General features: G+C 45.1%; 1 protein-coding gene across 1 annotated transcript in view; it reads right to left on the bottom strand.

The window, feature by feature from the left end:
* Positions 1-4,549: 4,549 nt before the first annotated feature.
* atrn (attractin) overlaps positions 4,550-27,015 on the bottom strand; it is a gene marked incomplete at its 5' end in the record, with an annotated part of 94,986 nt that continues 72,520 nt past the window's right edge. Inside the window, 3 exons of the mRNA XM_071543121.1 lie at positions 4,550-4,754; positions 7,562-7,676; positions 15,749-15,856. Coding sequence (XP_071399222.1) covers positions 4,630-4,754; positions 7,562-7,676; positions 15,749-15,856 — 348 coding nt within the window. The remainder of the gene's footprint in view (positions 4,755-7,561; positions 7,677-15,748; positions 15,857-27,015) is intronic.

Genomic DNA, 27,015 nt, shown 5'->3' with positions numbered 1-27,015 from the left:
TGGCTGCTGACAACAGATCTGGGTCAGATAGGATTTACAGATAACCGAGTTTGTTTTTCTCCCCCCTGCCGTTATTGGAGTTCCAAATGGTGAGACTGGCCACAAAGGAGAACAAAACAAGATCCAGAAAGTTTAGACCATCACAGAAAAGTATCTCAAAGTCAATTTAGCATACTTTTTTTGTGACTACTTGTCCGGATACAATAAACCCCACCCGTCTGGCACTCCACGGAGATTAAAACAAACACATACGATTCATTTGTATCTACTATGAGACCCGGGATCTGGCTGTCTGCGTCACCAAGCGATGAAGACCGCGGTTTGCCAGGCAACAGGGCGGAGTAGCTGCCTCACCTCACCTCACATTACATTTGAGGCGCTCTCACAACGGCTTCGATGTCTTGCCGAAGAACACTTCAGCAAGACAAACTGGCTATTACCTGGATTGAACCTGTGACCTTTCGGTTACGCGGCTGTCTCTCTTAACCGCTGCGCCGCCCCGTCGCCCCGGGACACAGAGGGACTGATGGAGGATCCGGCTGCAGGCTGCTGGGACAACACACTGCTTCCCAAACAGTTTCCACTTTACAGGTTTGCCTTGGGGCCCCCACAGCCTTTTCTCATTATACATTCATTTACAGAAAACAATCTTCACCCTTTGTGAAATTATTACTACAGTACATTTGAATCAGCCTCGCAACAGATTCCTTAATAAGAATCCGTTTCATATATGAGGAGCTTCGGCCCAAAATGAAATCTCCACCTTTGGAAAAAGTAAAGAAAACTCACTACTGAATATTATTGGGGTTATTACATATCTTGAGCCTTCTTACAAAACAATAACATTTTATGTTATTGGATACTATTATTGGAGGATGTAATCACCTGGGTTTTTTTTGTTTTTTTAAATATTGAGCAATGAACATCATGAACAGGCAATGTTTTTTTTTTCCCCAAATGGAAATCAGATGTAGGCAGATCCCAGAGCTGCCCCTGTTAAAGTGAGAGGGAGTGACGTTTACTTTTTAGGCATTTCAGTGTCAGGGGTTCAGTGTCTTGCTCAGGGACACTTCAACAGCACACAGCGCTGATGATGGAGACACTTTGGCTATTGTGGGGATTAAACCTGTGACTGTTTGGTTATGGGTTATAGAATTTCAAAAGTTATGGGTAAAATAAGAGTTTGAGACACGGTTGCTTGCCTCTCCCCAGTCTCCATCAGATCTGGGTCACACACTACCTTTGTTTTAACCTGCTTGGAGCACCAGATGAGTGGAGTTTACCACATCTGGGCATTTCAGATAGCACCAAGGTGCCAATCACAGCAAAGTGTATCCTAACTTACTAGCACACACTGAATTGTCCAATGAGTCAGGCCACACCCATCTGGTAACCAAGCAGCTTAAAACAATGGGAACTGTTATTTGACACTACAATCTGACCCACATCTGGTCTGTATGCAGATTGAGTTTTACTCAGTAGTCAATGGACAAAGGTTTTCTCCAACAGCCACAGTGGCTTGCACACCCCAAAATCTACCAGCTAATTTCAGTATTTTACTAGCCAACTACATTTTTAGAAATGAATAGCATCTCCAAATGATGCTCGGTTACCTGCCAAAGAGGCTTGTACCAAATTTACCAGCCACAGTCCAAATGTTCTAGTATTTGGCTGGTGGCCGGTGGTGATTTCCCACCCACAATTCTCTGCAGAAGTGACAGAATTAAAACGTAATTGAAACCAAAAACAAGACCTGATCACTGAAAGGAGGATTGCTGTAGTGGGGAAATATAGAAACAAGACTGGTAGCAGAGTAAAGAGAAAGGAAGTGAAGCTCTCTGATTCCTCTGTGCGTCCGAACAGTCGACTCCTCATCGCAGCGATGCTGGTCAGAGTCGTTGAGGGAAGTTGCGAGCACAGCTAGATATCCAGCTCTCTATAATTACAGAATGTCAACTTTGTTCATGCTTTCTGCTCTGACCTTTTCCCAGTGCTAAAAGTGTGCCCTTTAACCAGACGGTGAGCAGTTCTAGTATGCTGAACACATGTGAAAACTTTGAACTAAATACGATGAGCTCTTTAGGGCAGGATGCGAGTTATTAAACTGTTCTATGACTGTACTTCTCCGAGGGTGGAAGTTAATAACTTTGCCAGGCTTGTGAACAGGAGAAGGTATATATATTTAAAGGTATATGACTGTGCCTTCAATCAAAGGCCTACAGGAGTTGCCTGCTGAATACTGGTGTAGTACAAAACCAATGTTCTGCAAAGACAACCGGGATGGACCAATACAAGCCTGGTGATATTGCGTTTCATGCACTGAGGGGAAAAGGCAGAAAAGGAACGAAACAAAGATCTGACAAAGCAAAGCTAACATCCTTTACGGATGCTGCTCTATGCTTTCGCCACCCTGATGCCCTTACAAGACTGAAAATTACTTCTGACATTTCGAAGTAGCTCTGTTTTAAACAAGCAGCCTGAGTTTTTTTTTTTGGGGGGTGTCTGTGTTTGCCTTGTGTTTTTCAGTCTGTGTTTTCCCTCATTTCCGCCTTTGACAAAAAGAAGTAATGTTTCTTTAAAAATGGGCCAGTGATTTAAGATAAGGACTGTGGAGCAGACAGGTAAAACAGATATTAAGGGGGAGAAAAGGACTTGCTTAGAGAAATCTCACACATAGAGCGCCAAATGGAAGAAGCCAAGGAGACCGGGCAGAGAGAGAGAATTTCAAGAGGTAATTTGAAGAAAAACCAATGTATTTTTTTTTTTATCAATACTCGAGGACTACAGCGGAACGACTGTACGTGGTCAATTTAACAGTTCCATTTAACAAAGGCGCCAATATGGCAACAGAAGATCTCTCCATTGACCCTCACACTGTGGCTGTGCACTCTGCTGACGTCTGTGTGCACTTCATGTTCCGGGTTGTTACCCTGGTACCGTTTAACGTTAGCAGCCTCGTTGTAGCCGCATCAATAGGAACACAGACGTCACTGCTGCAAGAGGCTAATTGGGCAGCCGTAGATAGCTCAGGGACATGGAACAATCGCCATCGAACGGCGGGGGGGGGAGGGGGTGGTGCGGAGGGCTGGGATGGGTTGGGGGCATGCATCACATTCGGGGACACGGGAGCAGCAATTAGAGGCTATGGATTTCTCAGGCAACGATCAGAGAGGTTCCCATCCCATCGCCGCCGCCACCCCCCTCCCCCCCTCCCCCTCCCCCCATCTGAACCGTGGCCCCGGCTCCCCTCATGCAGATCAGCCTAATCACTTCAGTCAATCAGAGTCAGCAGATCTATAGGATGCCTGTTCCACATGAGCTGGGAGCACAGCGCAACACACTGCACTGCCAAAGGGACAATCATTAAACACCGAAGCGTTTTCTCACTACCAACTGTTGTGCTGTGCGTGTGTGTGTGTGTGTGTGTGTGTGTGTGTGTGTGTGTGTGTGTGTGTGTGTGAGCGCCCGACGTGGCACCTATGTGTGTTTGTGTGTGCGCGCACACGGGGGGGTTGGCTTTCATTGTGGCCGGAAGAGTAATTAGCTGGAAAAGTTTCAATCACCGCTGGGTTAGTATCCAGCCGGCGCGGATGAGATGTTGCCACGGTCTTGCGCGCTCTGTTCTGCACACAGCCGCGGCCCCACAATGCCAGAGACGCTAGAAAGGCAGACGGATCGGTGGCCAGATGGGCAGAGAGACAGAGAGAGACGGGCAGAGAGACAGAGAGAGAGACGGGCAGAGAGACAAAGCTCCAGACTGGCCGCGGAGAAGACAGCGGCGGAACACACAGAGCGGACGATTAGAAATGTCACAGACTCTCGAGATGGGCTTTGCTCGCACGGCCAGCCCCCCCCCCCCCCTACAGTAAATCCTCATTAAAGGAAGACTGAACACGCTGTTAGCTCGCATGGAGGCCAAACTGTACAGGACGCCGGTGACACCAGCCTTCAGTGCTGAGCCATGAACATGACAGCAGGCGACAATGGGCGACAAATGGGTACAGGGGCTGGGGGACTTGAAAGGAGTGGAAGTGTGTGTGTGTGTGTGAGAGTGTGTGTGTGTGTGTGTGTACGTGCGTGCCGTGTGCAGTTGAACATATTCAGTTAGTTCCTGCCATTTAAAAAAAACCAAAAAAAAACAAAACAACAATAATAACTTAAGTACAACATGACTGAAGAAGGGTTGCAGAGTCTCTGGATTCATCGAAAACTACGAGACAAGGATCTCTTCTAGCAGCAAGCCGTGGCCGCCTCTACGCTAACGAGGCGGTATCGGACAAATGTCAGTTTGTTTGTTTTTTTTTGGGGGGGGGGGGAGGGGTGGGGTGAGCGCCGCCTCTGTCCCTCCCTCCCTCCCCTCCTCCTCTCCCCGTGTCCAGTTTCTGTCAGTCAGTTTGAGGGGACCCCGAGTTCCCGCGGGAGGAAGGGGAGGGGAAGCCGGCTGAGGCTTCAGTCCGCCAGGCGACGCGGGCCCCTCCCTCCCTCCCTCCCTGACAGTTCCAGTCCTGTGTCCCAGCATGCACCTCTCCCCGACAGCGCGGGGCTGGGAGGGTCTCTGAGGGAGGGGGGCCGAGGCGGGCGGCTGATGGGAGAGAGCATGGGGCGGGGCGGTGGAGGATGTGGGCGTGGTCAGATACAGGTGGATGGCTGTGCGCTGGGCTGCTGTTTGCGGTTTCTCAGGCCTCCAGACTTCTCCTTGTAGCCCACACACATCTGCTGGGACACGTCGACCAGGGCACTGGCCACGGCGAGACCTGCACACACACACACACACACATTATATTTAGCCGATGATCTTATCCAGAGTGACAAACAATGAGTGAGCAGATAGGGGTTCAGTGATCGGTTCCTGTGAACATGCACCCGCACACAACCACATACACAGGTGGTGAGATCATAGAGTCTGAGAGCAGGCAATCATCAACTTATAACACACTTCATTAACACTAATTAATACTCTTCCAGCCATGAAATTCCAAGAAACTCCAATTTATCTCCAATGCTGGATGCACTTACCCGGTTCAACTACATATAGCCAACAGCAAAATAAAAAAAACCAAAGGGAGCTGCTGGAGTTGGGATCTCACCCTCCAACAAATCATACAGTCTGATACAGTCTGATAGCCTTCAGTGTGCCATGCTGAGACCATTAGCTCGCTCCTTCATCTAAAAGTGGGTGCTGGATGGTTCAAAGCACCCAAACGAGGCTCAGATGCTAATCAGAGCTAATCGAGTGCTGACCTCCTCTTGGCTATTTGGAGAGTTACGCGGGCGGCCATTTTGGAAGGAGACAAACTGTAAACAGATGTAGAGCGAAGGTTGTGACGCTCTCGGCGGTCTGAGGATGCTGAAAAGAACGAGGCCCGGATGGGAAACGAGTTAAAAGCACTAAAAGAGAAGAACCTCGGGGGCAGGGGGAGGCGGGAGGAACACGGCTAACTTGGTCTCAACAAATGCTGCCCTGGGGGAAGCTCCATAGAGAGCAAGGCGGTTTTGTTATGACAAAAGGGCTATGTGGTAATTAATAAGGGCCTGGGGCGCACTGAGGGTCTGGGGACTGCAATAGTGGGAAGGAAACAGAGAAAAACACTGAGAGAACACAGAAAAACTAGAGAAAAGGGGAATCAAGTAAAGGGCTCTTGCCCGAGTTCTCGAAGGAGAGATTGGAAAGACAGAGAAAAGAAAGAGATAAACAGAGAACAGGAAAAAAAACTAGGGAAGAGAGAGAAAGCAAGTCCTCAATCCTGGGTCCTATCAGACTGTCCTGGAAAGAAAGATAAGAAAGATAGATGAAGGACAGATGAGAAAGGAAAGAGAGCAAGAGAGAGAGAGCAGAGGATTAAAGCAAGTAAAGGGTTCAATCCTGGGTCCTATCAGACTGTCCCGGAAAGAAAGGTTGGAAAGAGAGAGGAAGGAAAGAGAGCAAGAGAGAGCAAAGGCAAAAAGCGAGTAAAGGGCTGTAGCCTGCACCTTATCACACAGACCTCAAAGGCAAGGGAAAGGGAAAGACAGGAGGAAGGAGAGAAAAATGAAGAAAGAGAGAACAGAAAACTAAAGAGTGGGAAAGCAAGGAAAGGGCTCTAACCTGCATCTCACCAGAGTCCTCAGAGGAGAGATGACAAAGACAGAGGAAGAAAACATGCAGAGGGAAAGATGATCAAGGGAGGATAGCGGGGAAACAGAGAGAACAGAGAGGAGAGGGAAAGCAAGGAACTAGCCTCGGCCTTACCAGACAGAACTCAAAGAGACAGAGAGAGAGAAGAGACAGAATATGGAAAGAACAACGGAGAAAGAGAACAGGAACAAAACAAGAGGGAAAGCAGGGAGAGGGCTTTAGCCTGCAGGGATCAATATATCAATCAATATGTCAATCAATATATCCTTGTCAAATTAATTGTCATACCTTGGTATAATTACTGTAAGCAAATTAGACCATGGCAGAGATGATTGATAGCCTCTGTCTCACACAAGTGGTATTTGTTAGCGCAAGTGTTTCTCATAAAACCATTTCTTGCTGCAAAGGGGATCTTTGCTTCTTCAGTCAAAGGTTTTCTCATTTGCTTTGCTGAAGAGGACAAACATGTTGGAAGGGATTTTTGCATCAGCCTTTCACTCCTTCCACCATCTGCTCTGAAAGCCGTTTGCACTGGAAAAACAGCTCCCCCCTCCTGTTCTGTGCTGTACAGCAATGTCCCTTTGTGCCAGAAAGCAATCCAGCAGAAAGTCATTCCGGTGCTGCACAATAGGGCTGGGCGATATGAACCCAAAATCATATCTCTGTATTTTTAGGCTGAATGGCGATACACAATATATATCTCGGTATTTTCTACAAAGTGGGCTAAATGTTCATTTGTAAGTAGGGCTGGGCAATATGGACAAAATCAAATATCACAATATTTTTGACCAAATACCTCGATATCGATATTGCGACAATATTGTAGGAATGACTATTGGTGCTTTCACAAAATATTTACACAATGAGATGTTTGATAAATAATCATCAGTAATGTGGATATAATGACTAAGTGGGTAAAGGCAAATAATAGAACAGCTAGAACAGTCTGGTAAGTTCAGAAAATGACATCACTTTACTGTAATGCAGCCTTTAAAACCAGGAAAAGACAACACTTATGCCATATCATGATATTACGATATCCAAAATCTAAGACGACATCTAGTCTCATATCACGATATCGATATAATATCGATATATTGCCCAGCCCTACTGCACAATGTAAAATGCAGTGTAGAGACCGGTAGAGACAGCTAATCTTCTTGTCTATGGTAATTATACTCACTTGGGAATCATTTATTGATGTTAAAATGCTACATGTAGCAGCTCTAAGGGACCGTACAGGAAGGAAAAATAGTAAAGACAAGAGAGAGTGGAAGAAAGAGCAAGTAAAGGCTCTAGCCTGAGTCTTTCTAGACTATCAATGAAGATAGCAAAGACAGACGAAGGAAAGCGAATCGAGGGAAGATAGTGCAGATCAAAGCAGAGAAGACAGATAAATGAAAGAAAGATGAAAAACAAGTTAAGGACTCTGTGCCTGCGTCTTACCAGACTGTCCTGGAGGAGGGATGCCGCCGGTGCCCCTGGGTAACCGCACGAAGATGGAGAGCACGGCGGCCTTGTTGCCAAAGCAGGGCTCCAGGGCGATGGGCTTGGGGACGGTCTGTAGAAAGAAAAAAACCCAAAGCATTACACATCACAAGCCTCCCAAATCCTGTTAAACACATGGCATTTTCAAAGACAACAGGGGCTTTGCTGTTACTCTTCTTGTTTTTGTTGGCAAGACAATACACACACAGCAACCCCAAAAAAATCCCCCACCGCACCCCAGCCTCTGTCGAGATGCACACACTGATCTGTGGGCGGAAATTGGATCCCCCCCTCCCCCTCCCCCTCCCCCTCCCCCTCAACTGTGCACAATTTCATGACAATGCCACCAGTGTGCAGCGCGGACGACAACCGGTTATCGAGTGTGCCAATGCAAAGGCCGTAGTGGCGGCACCGGGAGAAGAGATTTGTGTCTGTGCACTCCTGTCGCCACAGGCAGTCCGACACACCTGACTCTCTAATACCAATATCTCCTGTTTATCAGCAACTCATCCATATGTGGGGATGAGTTTCTCCCCTGTAAACACTGGCCAGATCTACTGCGGCTCGCCTGTTACAATATTCATGGGTTTACCTCAGCTGAGGATATGGATATGGAAGACGCCCCGCACGTCTCCGGCATACAGATGCTTTTCTATCTCTCTCGCTCTTCATCTTTCTCTCGTTCTTTCTTTCCTCCCCCCCCCCCCCCCAATTCCTGAGCTGGACAGAAAAGTGGGCCATGGCAAGGTTTCACACACTCCTGACACTGCCTCTCAATGCACTCTCTCTCTCTCTCTCTCTCGCTCTCTCACACACACACACACACACACACACACACACACACACACACACACACACACACACACACACACACAAATACACAAGTTCAATCCCTTCCCACACCAGTCTTTAGACTCTGGAGAGTAAAGCTTAATGCCCCAAGTGGCAATGCCACTAGAGTGTAGACACACACACACACACACACGCAAAGGCACACACATACACACACATTTCTCGCCTTTCTCTTACAAACACTCAAATTCCTCACTGCATCTCCCTCTCTTTGTCACTCACACACACACACTATATGAGTGAGCACACATGGGGAGTAGGACAGTAATGATATTCAGGCTCTGACCCATTTTACACATTTATTCTCTGCTCCATCTCTCTGAGGCTTACCTTTCATACCAGCAGGATACACAGGCTGTCACACAGGTAGCTGGGGGAAGTGGCACAAAGACCTGGGTGCTTCTGTGTGTGTGTGTGTGTGTGTGTGTGTGTGTGTGTGTGTGTGCATGTGTGCATATGTGTATGTGTTCAGTGCAACTGATGCTGTAACAGAAGGGAATTCTGTGTTTGTTTATGCTTCTGTGTGTGTGTGTGCGTGTGCATGTATGTGCATATGTGTGTATGTATGTGCATATGTATGTATGTATGTGCATATGTGTGTATGTGTCTGTGTGTGTGTGTTTTGCATGTGTGTGCTCGATTGATGCAATTGACGATTAACTCACTGCCTTCATGTGTGTTTTGACAGAAGGGAGTTCTGGATGATGTGCTTGTGTATAATGTGCCTGTGCCTGAGTGTGTATATGTGTGCATGTGTATCAGTGAATGTGTGTGTGTGTGTGTGTGTGTGTGTGTGTGTGTTTTACATGCTTGCTCAATGCAACTGAGAACTTGCTATGTTCATGCATCTTCAGACAGAGATTAGGAGATTGTTTGTTTAAATATGTGTGTGTGTGCTCAGTGTGCAGCAGTTTCCAGGCGTGCTGATCATGCACATACACACACATATGCTGTAGCCCCCCCCCCCAAAGGCCTGACAGAGGGAAGGGTTCAGATGCAGACAAATGGGCTCGTTGGGTGGACCGACTGGCTGTCTGGAAACGCTGCAGCAGCATCGACAACACGCAGCAAATATCAAACACACAGACTGTTAGGACACATGGTGCAGCAAACCGTACAGTCCCCCCCCCCCAACAGCAAGTCTTACGTTATTAAAAGGCGCTACATGTAACATTTTAACATCAATACCACATTAATTTTGAGACATTAGCGTAATTATTGTAAACAAACAAGACCATCGCTGAGAAGATTGGCAGTCTCTACACCATTTTGTTCTGCACCATCTTTCTATGATTCCTCGGTTGTTTTTTCTCCTCTTCCCATCTTTCTGTTAATGATGGTCTAGAAAGACACCGGCTAAAGCACTTTACTTTCTTTCTCTCGTTGTCTTTCCCATTTCTCCTTCCTGTACAGTCTCTTAAAAGGTGCTATGTATAGCATTTCAACATCAATAAATCATTACTACATTAATTTTGAGACATTAGTATAATGGTTGTAAACAAACGTAAATGGTTGTAAACAAACGAGACCTGTCGTGTTCAGCTGTCTCAACAGTTGAACGCAGCTCTATTCATACACATCACATACACTTAAACATCGACTACTCATCACTACATGTTGTTTTAGAGCAAAGGTTCCCAAACATTTTCATGTCCAGGACCCCCAGTTAGAGCCACATAACACCACACACCCTGTTTGATCAGATTTTAGCTGTTAGATATGACTGTCTACACTGTAGGTGGGGAGAGAAACAGCAGAGAGACTGAAACCTCTGATCAGAATAGTGATCGTTACGCATTATTTCATGAAATAACAGTGAAATTAAACTTTTATTCACTTTGCTGGGGAACCCCCGGGACTCTGTCAAGAGCCTGTTCCTCACTTTGGAAGCACTGTAGAGAGGCTTCTTTAAAAACGCGACAAGAGAGGTGGGAGTCGACCAAATGAAAGTTTCACAATTAAATACAGCAATATATTGCAAATGACTATTTTGTTTTTCATTTGAATGCAGTAAAAGCTACTATTGTCCCTTAGGGCAATAAAACATTAATATCATTTATAGCTTTGTGTGATAAATGAGTGATGACTCAATAACTAGATAAGACAACCAAGCACTCCTACAAGGATCATTTGTTTCCATTTTCAAAATCATGTGCTAGAACATCATTATATTCAGCTGTCATTTATTGCTCTGAAATGGGAATAAAAATACTGACAACTGTGCCGATACAACATCGGGAGGTAACGTAATGCAATATCGCACTTGGCCAATTTCCTCCCCTTATCCCTTGGTACAAGGAGAGATGAAGCATTTCTGTTGGCCTTGCCAGAAGCAGTGCAACCAGGCTTGGATTGCTCCAGTCCACAGGTTTGTTGTTGCCTCAGGCAATATTTATTTCTCATCCAGTGTGTTTACAATTGGAAAAATGAGGCCTACCCATGATAAGTCTACCTGCAATGCATCTGTGTTTTATGTGTAAAAACAAACAAAAAAAGACTGGCAGCTTATAATTTCACAGCTTAGGGCTGTCAGAAGACACCTCTGCCAAGTCCAATTTCCTATGCAGCAGCTGCAAGCTGCTCTTAGGTCCTAGCTTGTTTATGTGCTTGTTTCTCATTTTCCAAAACCAGCATCTCATATTCAAATTGGAGAGGGAATAAGCATGGCAAATAAATTGGGGAGGGGAAAGACTTGTGCTGTCGAACATATTTGGGATGTGACAGTGGGATCATTTCCATCTCAACGGGCTCCATTTTGTAATCAATCGCATTGAGTGTTCATCAATTCGGGCGACTGTACCCAATGCACAACCTCAATTTCAACCTGAAGCTACAAGCCTGGTGCTTCTCTCTCCATTTCTGACAAATTCATAGAACCACACAAAACAGCGTGCCATAAACAAGATTTATCTCCGTCAACAGACGCGCCCACTCCATTTTGTCTCAAGCTGAAATTAAGGGGGGAAAAAACAAAACAAAACACCTCGTAAAATTCAATTATGCATCCCTTTAAATTGCTTGTGTGTGTGATTTTTTGCCTAAGATGTTCCCCAAAGGTAGAGTGTCTTTTCTCATGGTCTTCTTCAGAGGCTGTGTTAATAACATTCCCAAGCAGATGCCTTTGTTTTATGCAGCTGAAGCCCTCCCCTCAACGCCCCCCTGCCCAACCTCCCCCACCACGAGCACCACTCCGGAGACTTATCTAGACTGGCCAGGCAGAGCGGCGAAAGGTTTTGTTAAATTACCTCCAGTAATTAGCCCTGTGCGTAGGATCGCTGCTGAGCCCACACACGGCGTGGTGGGCACACACTGGGGCTGCACGCTGCTACGCTTTCATCCGCCGCATTCATCTCTACTTTACCAGCAGCCAGGGATGAGTTTCCCCCCGCCAGCAGTGAGCGCAAGTCAAACTCCCTGTTGCTATGACTCACCAGGTACAGCCACTTCCACTGAGCCATCTTTGATGAGCTTTTATTCGGTTGGCTTCTGTTTGCCATGAAATGTTTTGTCAGCCTGTAATAATAACGGCATATTGCAAAGTAATGAAAATAAAGACTGGAAAAAAAATCTCTGGATAAAAGAAGTGAACTTTCTTTTTTTTTTTATTAATTTTTAAAATTTGGAAAAAATAATTCAAAGGAAACTACTGTCAGGGTGCTGTAATTTTGACCTTTGCACTCCTTACTATTGGTTTCCTGTAACATTGGCAATCTAGGAATTTAAGGTTATCACACTGGTGCAATCATTATGATTTGCTCTGGGCAAAAGCGTCGGCTAAATGCCGAAAATATAATGTAGGCGAAGATAATGGAGCACCACAATCATGTTAGATAAACCAGAACTGATGCCCCCCCCTACCCACAGAACCCCTTCTTTTGCATCGCATGTCCCCGTTTTCCCCCCCATCCCACAGTACCTATAAATAAAAGCAGAGCAGAAGGCATCACAAAGGTAATCATCTGCCTGCGATGCCGGGGCCGCCAGCTCCATTTGGCAGAAGCAGAGTGAATATATCTCATCGGCGGAGCAAGTTTGGACTTCCCACCGAGGCTATAAACAACTTTAATGATCTTCGCCTCACTGTGCGGCGCCCGGCCCCCCCTTCTACTCCAATCGCGGGTCATAATGCACTACTGTAGCCTCCTGATAAAACAGCATGGAAACAAGGGGAAGAACCTGCCCCGAGTCGCTCAATCTGAGCCGGGGAGGAGATAGGATAGTGTGCGCTAACCGCCGGAGCTGGTGGAGGCAGAGAAAAGCAGAGGAGGAAGATCTAAATTGGATCTCTGCTCCCGGGCTGCTCCTGCCCTGATGGAAAGGAGGAGAGCAGGCTGGGAAGAATGGGAGAAAGGAGGAGGAGAGGTAGAAGGAGAAGAAAAGGTAGAGCAGAAATGGAGGAGGGGGGAGGCCTGATTTCCACAGCAAGCCGCTTCTTTCCTTCACACAGCAGCATGACACACACACACACACACACACTCCAACTCACAGATGTACACAAAGACACACACGGTCGCACATATACACACACACATACAAACAGCAGATAAGGCCAGCAGAAAACCCCAGACTGCTGATAGGATCAGTAAAGGGCTAGTAAATTAGAGGAGAATGCTAGAGTAAAGTTAGGATGTCAGGCAGGGGAGAAGAGAAGAGAAGAGAAGAGAAGAGAAGAGAAGAGAAGAGAAGAGAAGAGAAGAGAAGAGAAGAGAAGAGAAGAGAAGAGAAGAGAAGAGAAGAGAAAGGACAGGACAGGACAGAAGAGAAGAGAAGAAAAGAGAAGGGAAGAAGACAGGAGAAGACAGAAGAGAAGAGGATAGGAGAGGACAGAAGAGAAGAGGATAGGAGAGGACAGACGTGAAGAAAAGAAGACAGGAGAGGATAGAAGTGAAGAAAAGAAGAAAAGAAAAAGAGAGAGGATAGGAGAGAAGAGGATAGGAGAGGACAGAAGAGAAGAGGATAGGAGAGGACAGAAGAGAAGAGGATAGGAGAGGACAGACGTGAAGAAAAGAAGACAAGAGAGGATAGAAGTGAAGAAAAGAAGTAAAGAAGAGAGGATAGAAGAGAAGAGGACAGGAGAGGACAGACGCGAAGAAAAGAGAAGAAAAGAAGAAGACAGGGGAGGACAGAAGCGAAGATAAGAGAAGAAGATAGAGGACGGAAGAGAGTGAAAAAGTGAAGAGGCGGGGTAGTTTCTGTTCCAGCGGGGAGTCGATTAGCTGGAGAACTACCCATGGGGCCCCGCAGCCTTTGCTGGGATGTAACCTTGTGCTCGGGAGCCAAACCCCTTGAGATGCATGGGCCCTGTCAGAGCCGAGGGGCCCCGAGCGACCCTGCTGAAACAGCCCTATAATTCTGCACTGCATCTGCATTCAGGGGTCATTCATCACAAAGTGCACAGTCACAGGTACGCCCGGCCCGGCCCGGCCCGCGGCTCCGCGCCCGCCGAATCTCCCACTGCAATTTCTATAACTCTGCATGATCCGTACTTTTAAATGTACTCCACTGCTGCTGCTGCTGCTGCTGTGCTCAAGATCTACATTTAAATCTACTCTAGCCTACTTCCATCCGACTCTCCTCTACATTCAAATCTACTCTACCACTGTGTCCAACTCTACATTTAAATCTACTTCCAATGGCTCAATCTCTACTTCTAATCTACTATACTGCTTCTTCATCTCTACCTTTAAATCTACTCTACTGCTACTATGCCTCTCACTGTGCTTGAACTCTACATTAAAATCTACTCTACCGTTAACGCCAAACTAGGGCTGGGTGATATGGTTGAAATCAATAGCATGATAATCATAAGGATTTTTCTCGATATAAATATATATCACGATATGGTTCATGTATGCAAAATCACATTAAATAATCAAATGAATGTTCATCTCATTGAACCGAATGGTAGTGTTAGGTGTGATGTCAAACAAAACAGAAATATTCAAATAATATTCCTACCATACCTAATTTTATCATAGTTTTTAAGTAAAATTTGCTTGTCATCATCAATTTAGACAGCAGAAATGTCACGTGTCACGATATTAAAATATCTTCATATCATCACAATATGATTCCACTGAAAGACGATAAACGTGAGAATGAGAGGCTTTTCAAAACAAATTTTGGTCAAAAAGCTGAATTGATATATCGTCTCTGACGGCTTGCACACTGTGTAAAGTTCATGCAAAAAACTGTGTGAAAAGATTAGATTCAGACATTACAGACCTTTTTTAATGAGATTGTAAAAAGAGTTTGAACTTTGAATAAGCCTCGCAATCAAGCTTTTTCTATCCAAGTAACAAACCTAAGTTGACAACTTTAGTCTCTTTAGCCCTGACACCTGGTCCAATGAAAATCTACTAACAGTACTCTTGTCAGGTGGAAACCCACCAAAAACAGGACCAAACCTGTTTTGGTTCCAGAGCCATAGAAACACAGACCAACTCTCTATTCCTGACTCTGTTCCACGCTACAATATTAATAACCCAAATTTGATCTTACCACTCTTTAAACGGCACTATAAATATATGAAGGGTTTTGTTCCAGAAAGCTGCATATCCATTTTGGCAGAATTTGCTACCTGCAATTAATCAGTCAATATTTCAAAAACACAGATGGTTCCATCCACCAAAACAAGGCTGTTTTGTAAGATGAATCATAACTTTAATAGTATCCCCTAATGTGCTTTATTTTCATGCCAGCAATCATTTCCTAAGAGTAGGCGTCAAGTTTTATTTTTCCAAATGGCGCATATCTCAATGTTGGAATGAAACTCTTCAAATCTAATTTCTAACTATAGTCTTACTCTACAATAGTTTGCTCTCATTTGCATCTATTTAACTCCAGGGTTAACTGGATTAAGCCAAATCCCCATTAGAATTCACAGCCTACCCACTGTACCTGGTATAATGTGCTTTGTTACTCATCGTCAGCCCACTTTCATCACGTCCTGCCTTCACTCTCTCTGCATTGACCCTCATTAGGTCTACTAGACCCCGCACTAGACTTCCAGCTCTTCCTGCCAAATTGGCCTCCTTGGTGCGTGGAAAACCAATGGATTCACCTCCAGAGTTAAAGCCCAGAAATGACGCAAGGCAGACAGTGGATGGAATATCTATCGTTGCGGCACGACTGCAGTCTAGATGGCACAAGACTGAGCTCCCCACTTGAGGGAGGGTGAGCGACGGTGCCGATGATGAATGGAGCCTCCCCGCCTGCATCGCTGTCAGCCCAGGCAAAGGTTTGATCTCTGGGGTTCGGCGGGCGATCTCTCCAAGAAAAGGTTGCGCTCACCTTGACGTTTCCTCCTATCAGGTCAGGCGGCTCCTCGTCCGTCTCCAAGGCGACGTTGATGGTGGCGAAAGGCCGGCTCGCCATCTGCTGCATCTCCCTCAGCAGTTGCTAGGGAGAAGGAGGAAGAGGAGGAGTGCGAAGGTCAGTAACAGGTAAACAGAAGAGAGTTTATTCTCTAATCAACTGCCTGCCAAGATAAAGTTATTAAAAAACTGGTACAGATGGTAGTTTCTTATCTTTAAATCATGAGGAACACAATTTTCCGTGATTTATATAATGGAACTTGATGAAGAGAAGGAGGAAGAGGATTATGAGAGGCAGAAGAAATTGAAAATGAGTAGCAGAAGGAAGTGGAGGAAGAAGAGAAGGAGGACGTAGAGGATTATTATGATGATGATCATCATGTGAAAGACGCAGAGAACAAGGAGCAGAGGAAAACAAGAGGACAATGGGGGAAAAAAGAGGAGGCGGAGGATGAGGAAGATGGGGGAAGAGGAAGGCCGGAGACCACGGTAAACAAAGAGAGGCATCTGTGTCATAAACTGTCAAAGCAGCCGGCACGCTATAAATAGGGAAACAAACACCGTCAACTGTCAAGACACCAAGACCTGAAAACCTGAGGCACTCCCCTCAAAAACATCTTGGAACAAACAAAAACACCTGCAACCGTCACATACGGAGAAATGAGAGAAAATAAAGAGCGAGGGAGGGGGGATAAAAAAAACAAAAAACACAAAATATGAAAATCAAACAAAAAAAAAAGGAGGTCTAACTGCTGGTTCAGTTGGAGTGTGTATCACAGAGACAGATCACAGAGGAAGTCAAACAGTAAAGATGGAGATTGATGCTGTTTGTCTGTGTGTGTGTGCGTGTTGACAAAGACACTCAGAAGAAGTTTGACACAATCCATTACCCTCTGTCTCATTAAGGTGATGCTTTCTGAAGAACAGGCAGAGCGCAGGTGGGAGAAAAGGGCAGCGCCGCAATTCAGCTTGAACGCACGCGAGGTAAAAATCACATGTGCTTTGTGGTATTTCTGTGTCGACGCGTATTCATGCGGGGGTTAAGGCTGCGGGTGAGGGGCCTCCTGCTCGACTCAACAGCTTGCAATTAATCTGCCAAGCGTGTTTTTTTTTTTTCTTTCTTTCTTTTTTTTTGCCCTGCGAGGCTGTCGATTACGGTTATTGACATCTTCACACTCACTCTCTGGATGTGACGCCTTATAATCATATCCTTAACAGGGGTTACGGAAATAGCTTGAGGGGATGTCGGTCTCTACAGAAAAGCCTGACAAGAGAAAAAAAATATATATAAAAATCCAAATTTCATGTCCCGGATTCTCTTTGTGGAGCAAGCCAACTCATTAAATTTCCATGTGTGTCTGGGGATGAGTGCTTATACCCAAATCTCGCTACTCTCCTCCCCATGATAACAGCTGTGCTTGGAGGAGCTGAACCCTTATTTTCCCTGAGTAACTACTTTTAACCTTAGATAAACTCAGTAAAGAACCAATCAAAAGTTTAACCTTTTTTTTTACACATTTTTTAAACTAGTAACGTAACGTTGATTCTACTCTTGGAGGGGGGCTACCTGCTGTGGGAGCCGAGAATATCAGACATTAATAAATAAATAAGCAGTGATACACACTCCTGTTGCACACACACACACACACACACACACACACACAGAGCAGCTGGGGAGAACAAGTGTGAGGTTGGAGGTTCTCTAAATAGAATGCCAACCGGTATAATGCGATCTAATGGAAATGGTGCAAAAGCGTTACCTGGATCCAGCCCCCATGAATCGCTCATTTTCCTTTCCGCTCATATTTGCTCGCTAACCACATGGCCATATAAATTTCATGATTAACAGGGCTGGCATGGCCATCTTTTGGAGCTGCCTTCCTGAATTCATTGTCACCTGGCCCCATGATATTTCTAATTTAGTTCATTTGCACATCACTAAAACAAAAGTGAACTGACGAATGAAACCACGGTTATGAAGTAGGATCAAAAATCACTAGTTTGTGGAGGTAAAATAAAAGAGGGGCCGATAAAAACATCTCACATCAAAACACAGAAAGAAACAACAACACAAATCAGCAATGACAAGCAAAGCCACAAAGCAGAATTTAAATGACAACATGGCGCAACATGGTAGAACAACAATAAGACCCATAAACTAACAGGGGAACAATGGAGAATGAATCCTCAGCCTGGATTAGTCCTGACCAAACACGGTGGTGAAGAGTTGCTTCACTACCGTGTGCACAGATAAACACAGGCAGACGCATCCAACCCACAAATTGGCAAGCGCCATCTAACTTCTTAATGCCGTACACTCAAACTACCTATCCACTGCCACCGCGGCAGTTAACGAGCAGAAACGGATGAAAACACAAATGAGCAATTCATTGGGCTGGATCCTAATTTGATGGGATTATACGTCCTACTGCGTGAAGCATCCGAGCGCCAACACAGCCCTCGCCAGTTGACGACTGCTGGGCGTTGCGTCGTCAGATGACAGCCCAGGAGCCCGCCATCTTCCAGTGGAGTCAGTTTGGTTAGTCTTTGAAGTACTATACTGCTAATCTACTACTAACTACTATCAAGTACCAACTATATTTGTAACTTTCCAGCCAAATTGCAAAATCAAATGTCACCACTTTGTAAAAAAAACGACAACAACAAAAATGATTGTTTTTCTCTTCCTGGCTCTGTGCAAGGCTTTTCTGCAAGGCTAAGATGAGGGTTACGGTAAGAATTAGGTTCATAATGAACTTGAATGATGTGTTATGGTGTGTTGCAGTTTGGAAAGTACAACATCTTTGGATTTGGGGGGGGGGGTTCATCCATAATGATGCAATGGGGCGAGCCAGGCAGCAACATCAGACTGTGAGAGAAGCAGCGAGAATCTGCATGCAGACAACATCCTTTTTCATAAGCTGTGCTCCTTGATCAACACAGAGCAAGAGAATTGATTTACTGGCTGCAAACCAGATGGAGGAGCATCTGAACGCTGGAGTAAACAAACTTTATATGCACCTACAGGTAACATACAGGTAAGCTTTGTTCATGCAGGGACAGTTTGGCTGATTGCACATGCCCTTTTTCAGCACTGTGCTGCTTGACATTCAGTTATAGATATCTACATGAGTTCTGTCCACAGCCTCAGCCCTCTGCTACTCAAAAACGTCCAGCTCTCCTGGAGCTGGTGGTGTATGGGTGTGGGTGTGAGGGCAGGGGCTTAAGTGCCTCGCTCAAGGGCACCTCAACAGTAGTCACTGACTAAGGCCAGCTGCACATTAGTGGCTTATCAGGTTGATTTTCAGCACATATGTCCATCCAATCGGACGCTTGGTGAGGACCGATGTACAGTCGAGTCATCCCAATAATATATCGGGATATATACAGTATATATTACATGTTTGATATTTATGACTTGACATCTGGATGGCTCCTGTACAAGTGTACGATTGTACCGTTGTTGTTTTTTGTTTTGTTGCCTGATCGTCTAGTGTGAGAGCAAATTTACAACTGAGAGACCAAAAAAGAAAACGGTGAAATCCCTAGTTATAGTGTGAAGTAGTAGTGTGAAGCAATGTGTTTTCAAAATCAGTTAAGATTTTAAAAGTCTAGCGGTTAGAGGAGCCTGCTTCTCTGAACTCCAGACTGCCACCGGTAGAATTCACAGAACAACGGTCCTAGAAGGAGTCCTACACAAGATAGAATTTGCACAAATCTCATTATGCCGTGCTGCGAGCAGGCAGCCCCTGTACAGCAAACACTCAGCACTCTAAAGATAACCAGGAGCCAGAAGAGTTACAGTGCGGTCGCCTACTTCTTAAATTGGCTCTCAGTTTTCCGCAGGGTAGTGTATGTGGACGGGAGCAAATATCCTGACTCTGGCAGAATGAGCTTCCCCCCCACTTTAATTGTGCATATATATACCTAATTATGAGACATGTGCATGGGGACGGACACACAAGAGTCTGCGCGCATGTATGCACCCACACACACACACACAAACACACACACACACACAATGAAATGCATGCCACTTGGAGACACCTGCACACGAGCAATCACATGTGGTGTGTACATATTCACAAATGCAAATGAGTTCTCTCACATACAAAGACACACACGTGCACACACACACACGCACACACACACACACAGTGAAATGCATTCTGCAGGCACACACAGATAAGAGCACATATGCAAACATGACTGCATGTAAGTAAACACACACGAGTGCACGGATGCGCATGCACACACAGAATTAAATGCATGCCATATGTGCATACAGATAGCAATATATAACCAATCCCACAGAAAAGCACTGGCATGTGTGTGGACAAATTCACACACACACACACACACACACACACACACACACACACACACACACACACACACACACACACACACAGAAACTGTCTGGGGGAATTCTGTTTGAGCATTCTCAAAGTGAGCAGCGGTGTGCCAAAGAGATTGAGTGCGTCAGCAGAGTGCGCGAGAGGGGAGGGAGGGAGGGAGGAGAGAAAAAAAAAAAAAAAAAAAAAGGCAGGATGCGGGAGAGAAACAGAAGAGGGAGGGAAATGGGACCAAAGAGAAAGGGGGGAAGATACTGGAGAGGCAAGAGTGATGGCGAACGCAGGGAAAAAAAGCTTGGGAGGGAGAAGAGAGAGAGAAATGGGAGGGGAAAGAGAGAGAAAGGCGTTCAAAGAGTTCGCCCCTGGGAAGAGGCGATTGAGTGAGTGTGCCGGAACGCCTGGGTGCGGAAAAACACACATGCAAACACACAAACACACACACACACACACAACACCCCCCTTCCTCCAAGCAGTTACCGGTGTGCGTGGACAGGCGGCAACACACACACACACACACACACACACACACTCACAGAGTACACACATTGCACATCTCGGTGCACTACATCAAGCCGTTTATTCATTGATGCGTCTGTTTAAAAATGCTGTCGGTGGGAGAGCTCTCAATCATCCTTCAGCATCACTAAAGGAAAACTGCAGAGTGAGAGGAGAGAGAGAGAAAGGGTGAGAGAGGTAGACAGAGAGAGGAAAGTGTAGAGAGAGAGAGAGAGGAAATCTTCATCTGTGAAGCAACGTTAGCTGCTTGCTGGTTCTCCCTCTCTCCATCTTTCCATCTCTCCAGCAGTGAGGTGGGGGGTAGAGGATGCACGCTGTGAATACTGACAAGGGAGAAGGCTTTGATCCCTCCTTCTCCCCCTTTCTCTCTGCCTCTCCATCTCTTTATGTCTCTTTCTCTCTCTTTCCCTCTTTCTCACTCACTCTCTTTATGTCTCTTTCTCTCTCTTTCCCTCTTTCTCACTCACTAACTCTCTCTCCCTCTTTTTTTTATCCCCCCGCCTCCCACTGTCCATGTACCCTTCTCTCTCTCTCTCTCTTTCCCCTTCTCACACTCTTCTTATCTTCTCTTCTGTACATACTGTATACTTTCATTAACCCCACTCCACCCCATCATCGCTAGAACTTTTCGGAGTGTAGAATGCTAAATCGATAACCCCATCAAAGAAGTGCGGACGATCAACAGGAGCCGTGACAAAAAGCAAAGAGAGAGGAGCAACAGAAGAAGTAAAGTTGGGGGGACAGAAAAGAGTGAAGAAGAACAGGGCGGTGCGTGTGGGGGGGCTGGGTTTCCGTTATCCGGTAATGACCATTTTTTTACCGAGAAAATCTGTCCGACATATAAATCTCTCCGGTCATAATGTCCGGTGAAAATAATTCCCTCTAAGCACAATTATTGGAACATTGTGCTCCTTGTTTTACTGAGACTGAGCTACAGCAACAGGTTGAGTTCTACTCCCAGTCTATCTCCCGACCTGCTCCAGACGAGTAGCTTCGAGTAGCTTTGAGTCTCTTTCAGTAAAGTAATAATCGATATTGCACTACGTGAGTTGATTTAAGTGACATGAGACACAACTGGGGAGGATTTACTAAATTGTTTTGAATGTAGCGTAATATATTAACCGATCAAGGGTGATGTGTGTGTGTGTGCGTCGGGTGAAGGTAAAATGCTTTTGCAGTTTATTTTCATGACTTTTTGCTGGGCTGTGCTTTTTACATATTTACTGTGTTGTTTTTCTTGGTTGTCGGTTGCGTATTTAGCCATTGGCAATGTGTGATGATGGTTAACGGGACATGCACGTTGCGCATTTGGCATTGCGTAATGGTGACTGCATATGGCTATTTGGCAACAAAATACATGTCAGGAACGAAGTAAGTCTTTCTATTTTGCATGGTAACGTTGTGTGTGTGTTTGAGAGAGAGATAGCGTTATGCACGTGAGTTTTATTTGGAATATAATGTATAAGCAAAAGTAGCCTACTTTTCAATAAAAAATATTATAAATCTACATGCCTTGATGATGTCATTCTTTATATAGCCTGCCTATCAATTGTTTTTAAGCTCAATAAACACAGATAATATTTGACCGGAATTTCTCCCATTTGTCCGGGACACTGAAATCTTCAAGGACACGTGGACTGGCACCAATTTTTTCTAACGGAAACCCTGGTGGGGGGGGGGGGGGGGGGGTAGCAAACGGAGAGGGTAGCAAAACAGAGAGAATATGAAATGAAAGAATGAAAGCAGAGGAACTGAAATGGAATAATGAACCGTGGGGGGTGGGGGGTGGGAGAGGGGGGGTCGGGGACACCAAAAAACCTCCATTAAAACCATTGCTGAGGAAATTCTCTGAAACAGCATTGAGCCAAATGACACTAAGAACTCTGGAGTAGCTCATGCAAACTCTAGAAAGTTTGGGCAGGTGAGAACAATCACATTTGAATTTGGATGGCACCAAATAACCGCACCAAGACGGCCTGGAAAACGGTTCTTTTCCAAGCAAACTGCGGTGCTGCTCATTCTGAGTGAGATCGTAATCTGAAAAAAATTACAGGAAATGACCCCAAAATGCAAAGTTTTATGGGTATAAGGCGACAAATGTTGACCTCTGACAGCCAGCAGTTACTCATGCTTGGAAACCCTAGCAACAGGTTCTTGACCAAAATGTTATAAATTAATTTTTGGATGTGCAAGTGCAGACAGTTTATAAGTGTTTACCTTATACAGTACTGTGCAAAAGTCTTAGGCACATGTAAAACAAAAAAAACACATCCATAAAGCAAAGATGCTTTCAAAAATAATGAAATGAAAAGTTTCTCCATCCATATCAAAGAAATGTATACTATAAAGACCCCTAACTCTAACCCTAACCCTAACCAGTCTATGACACGCCAATGCAGAAAACAAATAAACATCAAAGATACATTTTACATAAAAAAGCTAGGGTGCCTAAGACTTTTGCACAGTACTGTATATCTGTGGCCTGTTGTTGTGGCCTTGTCCTACGCAGCGGTCACTAAGACTGCCTCAAAGTCTTCTTCATTCACATGGAAAGCCTAGCATAATGACAAGAACCAAGGACAAACTGCAATCTCCACTGATCAGATTTGTTTCGACTCCGCCCACTGCCGAAATCTCTAACCTGGCGGGATGACAGGTTACCAAAACTCCGTCCAATGAACAAGCTACTTGTGAGTGTGATTTATATTTACAAGCCCTGGTTCAATCACGAAAGTAAACTTTTCCACTTAGTTTTGGACCAAAGAAAACAAGCTGTAGGTGTGATTCTACCCTAAAACTGTCCCTTGAAAGTGACTGCATTGATGTTTCCTTTGCACCCCAACTGCAGTCTGGATTGCTTAGATTTCAACTCCGGTCACATTTTCATTCAGTGGATCTGGTGACTGTCACCCCATCGGCGAGGTTAAGAGAAAAGAATGAAGAAGAATGGAGGGTGGCGGAGGAGGTAAGAAACTGAGGGAAGAAGAAATGATAAAATAAAAGTAAATAAACTGAAGAAAGCCAGTGATGAGATGAAACAGCATAGCGAAGTGCAGGAGGGGTGTTGACAGAGATTCTGGATGTGTGTGTGTGTGTGTGTGTGTGTGTGTGTGTGTGTGTGTGTGTGTGTGTGTGGTGGTGGGGGGGGGGGGGGGGGGGGGGGGGGGGGGGGGGATGTTACTGGGGCAAGTGGGGGTTACCCAGAGTGCAGCGGGGTTAGGGTGATAAGTCAGCCTGTATATTCTGGGTAATAAGACATCGACGCTGATCCACATTCTAATTATACACACCATCTCTGTGGAATACAGATTAGGAGGGTTTAGAAGTGTCTTGGGAACTCTGAGAAACAAAAGACACATGTGCACACATACTGTAAGCTCACACACACACACGTGAATGACACCGGCGCACACTGCACTGGAACAAAATGTGGGAAGCAGTTAGAATGCAGTCCAACCCACCCACACAAACACAAACTAGTATTCATTCATTTGCACCCACATGCTGCAAAACCACACACATTTATTTGTTCACTTACACACACCCTCCCAACACACACATAAACATATTAGTATCCCTTCACTTGCACGCACATTTATATATTAGCAGTCTATTATTTGCACATACACACGCTGTACCACACTGGCCATTTCCCTTTAAAACCAAAGCCAATATTTGCAGTGGAACCGGCTTGGATGCCGAAGGCATGACTGTAAAGCTCGTCTTAACACTGTTGCAGAGGTAGCAGGCTGCCAGTGCTGCAGTGGCTCCAGATTCTTTTTCATCATATTTTGATGAATCCGCATCCTGTCAGGTCCGAGGAGACTCTTGTTAACTTGACTACACGGAGAATACCATTAACGAGGTCTTGCTTTACCGCGAATGCATGTTTTCCCTAACACGCTCAGCTTTCAGTATAGCTGACCTTCAACGCTGCCCCCTCCTATTCTTCTTCTTTCTCTCCCTCTCCTCATCTTAACTCCCTCTCCTTACCTCTCACTTCAGGATTGATCACCTCAGAAGTAGGCCTTTTGTTCTGTGCGGTGGTGCAGCGAACGCTGACCTCAGGAGAGAGAGGAAGAGATGGAAGGCAGCTCTCAGAGAATCTTAAAGCATCTCTCTGGTCTAATCTAAATCTACAGGGGCCTTACAGCGCTTTAAAGAGGAACGCCGCCGCTGCTGTTGCTGCCTCCGCACCCAGGAAACACATTTTTCCCCCTTGTCTGCCTGCCTGCCTTCATTTGCATTATAATCTGTAACGGTGACCACATCAGTGTTTCCCCTGCTGACGAATAGTTAGGCGGTGCCACGCTGCCGAGGGGAGCTGTCAGCCCTCCTAAAAGAATTTCATTAGTATTAGTTTCAGTGGAGAGTTTTAGTATTTTATGGACTAAATGCTGTCCTTAAGAATTTCATGAGTATTTGTTTCAACAGACTTTTTGTGTTGTATCATCTAAATGCCATTTCAAAGGCTTTTATTAGTATTGGCTTCAATGGAGGTTTTATGAGTCGTATGGTATAAACGCTGTTTCAGAGAATTCCATTAGTATTGGTTTCAAGGGAGAGTTTTAGCGTTCTATCATCTAAATGCTATTGCAGAGAATTTCATTAGTTTTGCTTTCAAGGGATAGTTTTAGCGCTACATGGCTAAATGCTGTTTCAGAGAATTACTGCAGTATTGGTTTTAATGGAGGGTTTTTAGTGTTATGTGCGAATAAAGTAGAGTAAAACTTGTCAAAATGTAATAAAATGTCCCTTTAAATGAGTCAGAAATGTAATAAAACCTGATGTTATAATAATTTCTTTCCTGATAATGTAATATATTATTACATTAACTGGCAATTATTACATTATAAGAGTTATAACTTTTCTAATTATCTCAGTATCAGTCTGAAGATGTTATTATATTACCTGGTAATTTACTACATCAGCATGTTTCAGTAAATTTTTGCCCCCTTTAGAGGAAGATTCTATTACATTTCAACAAGTTATTACATTAACAAATAGTTATTACATTATCAGCTGCCACACACCCCACCGACAAACACCTGACCACACGGCAGCAGACTGGAGAGCGGCAGGAGGGGGTCTGAACCGAGAAGCTGTTGCAGGAAGCTCTGAAGTCTGCTGCCTGGGGGAACGGGGAAGCGAGAGCCAGCGCTGCCGAACGGTTAAGTGTGAGGAATGGTGGCAGGAGGGCCGGCGGGCCGAGCAGGCGGCGTACCGGGTGGGGTCACCTTGAGCAATCCATCTCCCACCTCCAGCAGGGAGGCAGACCGGAGGAGCCGGGGAGAGAAAACCGGTTCCCTCCCCCTTAATGGCGCTCTGCGGAGGGTGAGATAAGGTGAGGACTCTCCCTCTCTGATCTCCTCTGGTGAGGATGCAGCCACAGCTGGATAGGTGGGAGGGAGCTGTCTTGACAGCCCAGACGGCTGAGACAAACAACACATTCATTTGAAAGGAGCCTGTCAAACGCCGCAGCTCAAATGAGCTTTCTCGTTGTGAAAAAGCGGTGACGCTTTGGTTTCCTTTGCTTAACAAGACTGGGATAGGCTCTTTGTCACATAAAAAGGAAAGTAGGAAGTCAATCTTTGAGTCCTTTGAGTTTTTTTCCCCAATAGTAGAATTTGAAGAGACAAAAAAAACAACAACAATACAAACGGAAATGTAAGCGACAATTAAAGTCAATTCGTCACCCGCACATGTCTTAATGTTTTGGAGGCCCTGTCCTCACCGGAGACCCATGTGGCGTTCTGTTATGTTAACCGTCAATCGATAAAATCTCATTTCCCATGGTTCCTTGTTTCTGAGAGGAAGAGGTAGCAAAGAAAACAAAAGTTCTATGTTGTATTCACACTGTAGAGAGAACAAAGAACATTTTTTTTCACCAAGTGACAGTTGTAAAGCAGCTAATAAAACGTTGAGGATGTCTCCAGAAGCAAGGAGTGACAGTTCTTGCTTATATTTCACAAAGTGATGCAAGCACTTTTGCTGCATATTCTCAGCACAGTGTGCCGAGCAACTGAGTCATCACGACAACCATGGACTGAACAATCTGCCTTCAAGGACATGATTATCCGTACTGACAGAGGGCATGGTGGAATCCATTTCCAAAGGTACACCATGGTAACACTGACCCATTTCCATTTTCAAACAACATTACCTTACATTGCTTTCTAGTTTTCAAGTATACCATGTTTACTGGATCTAGAATCACATCTCTAACATTTACATTTTAGTTATATAGTTTAGAGTTAGAGTAGAATAAGCTTAAATTCATAGATTTTTAATAACCCTTTAACACTTTACTAGACAAGCAAGAAATCTTCAGATTGACTTCCGTTGGGAAAGGGTTCAAGTTGACCCCGCAACA

The sequence above is a fragment of the Centroberyx affinis genome, unplaced genomic scaffold (genome assembly GCF_046629955.1).
Source record: "Centroberyx affinis isolate AG114_WGS23_722 - 3 ecotype Tasmania unplaced genomic scaffold, CSIRO-AGI_Caff_v1 ptg004228l_1, whole genome shotgun sequence".
NCBI classification, from domain to species: Eukaryota; Metazoa; Chordata; class Actinopteri; order Beryciformes; family Berycidae; genus Centroberyx; species Centroberyx affinis.
Note: the sequence above shows the minus strand (reverse complement) of the source record. Positions and strands in the feature narration are given on the sequence as shown.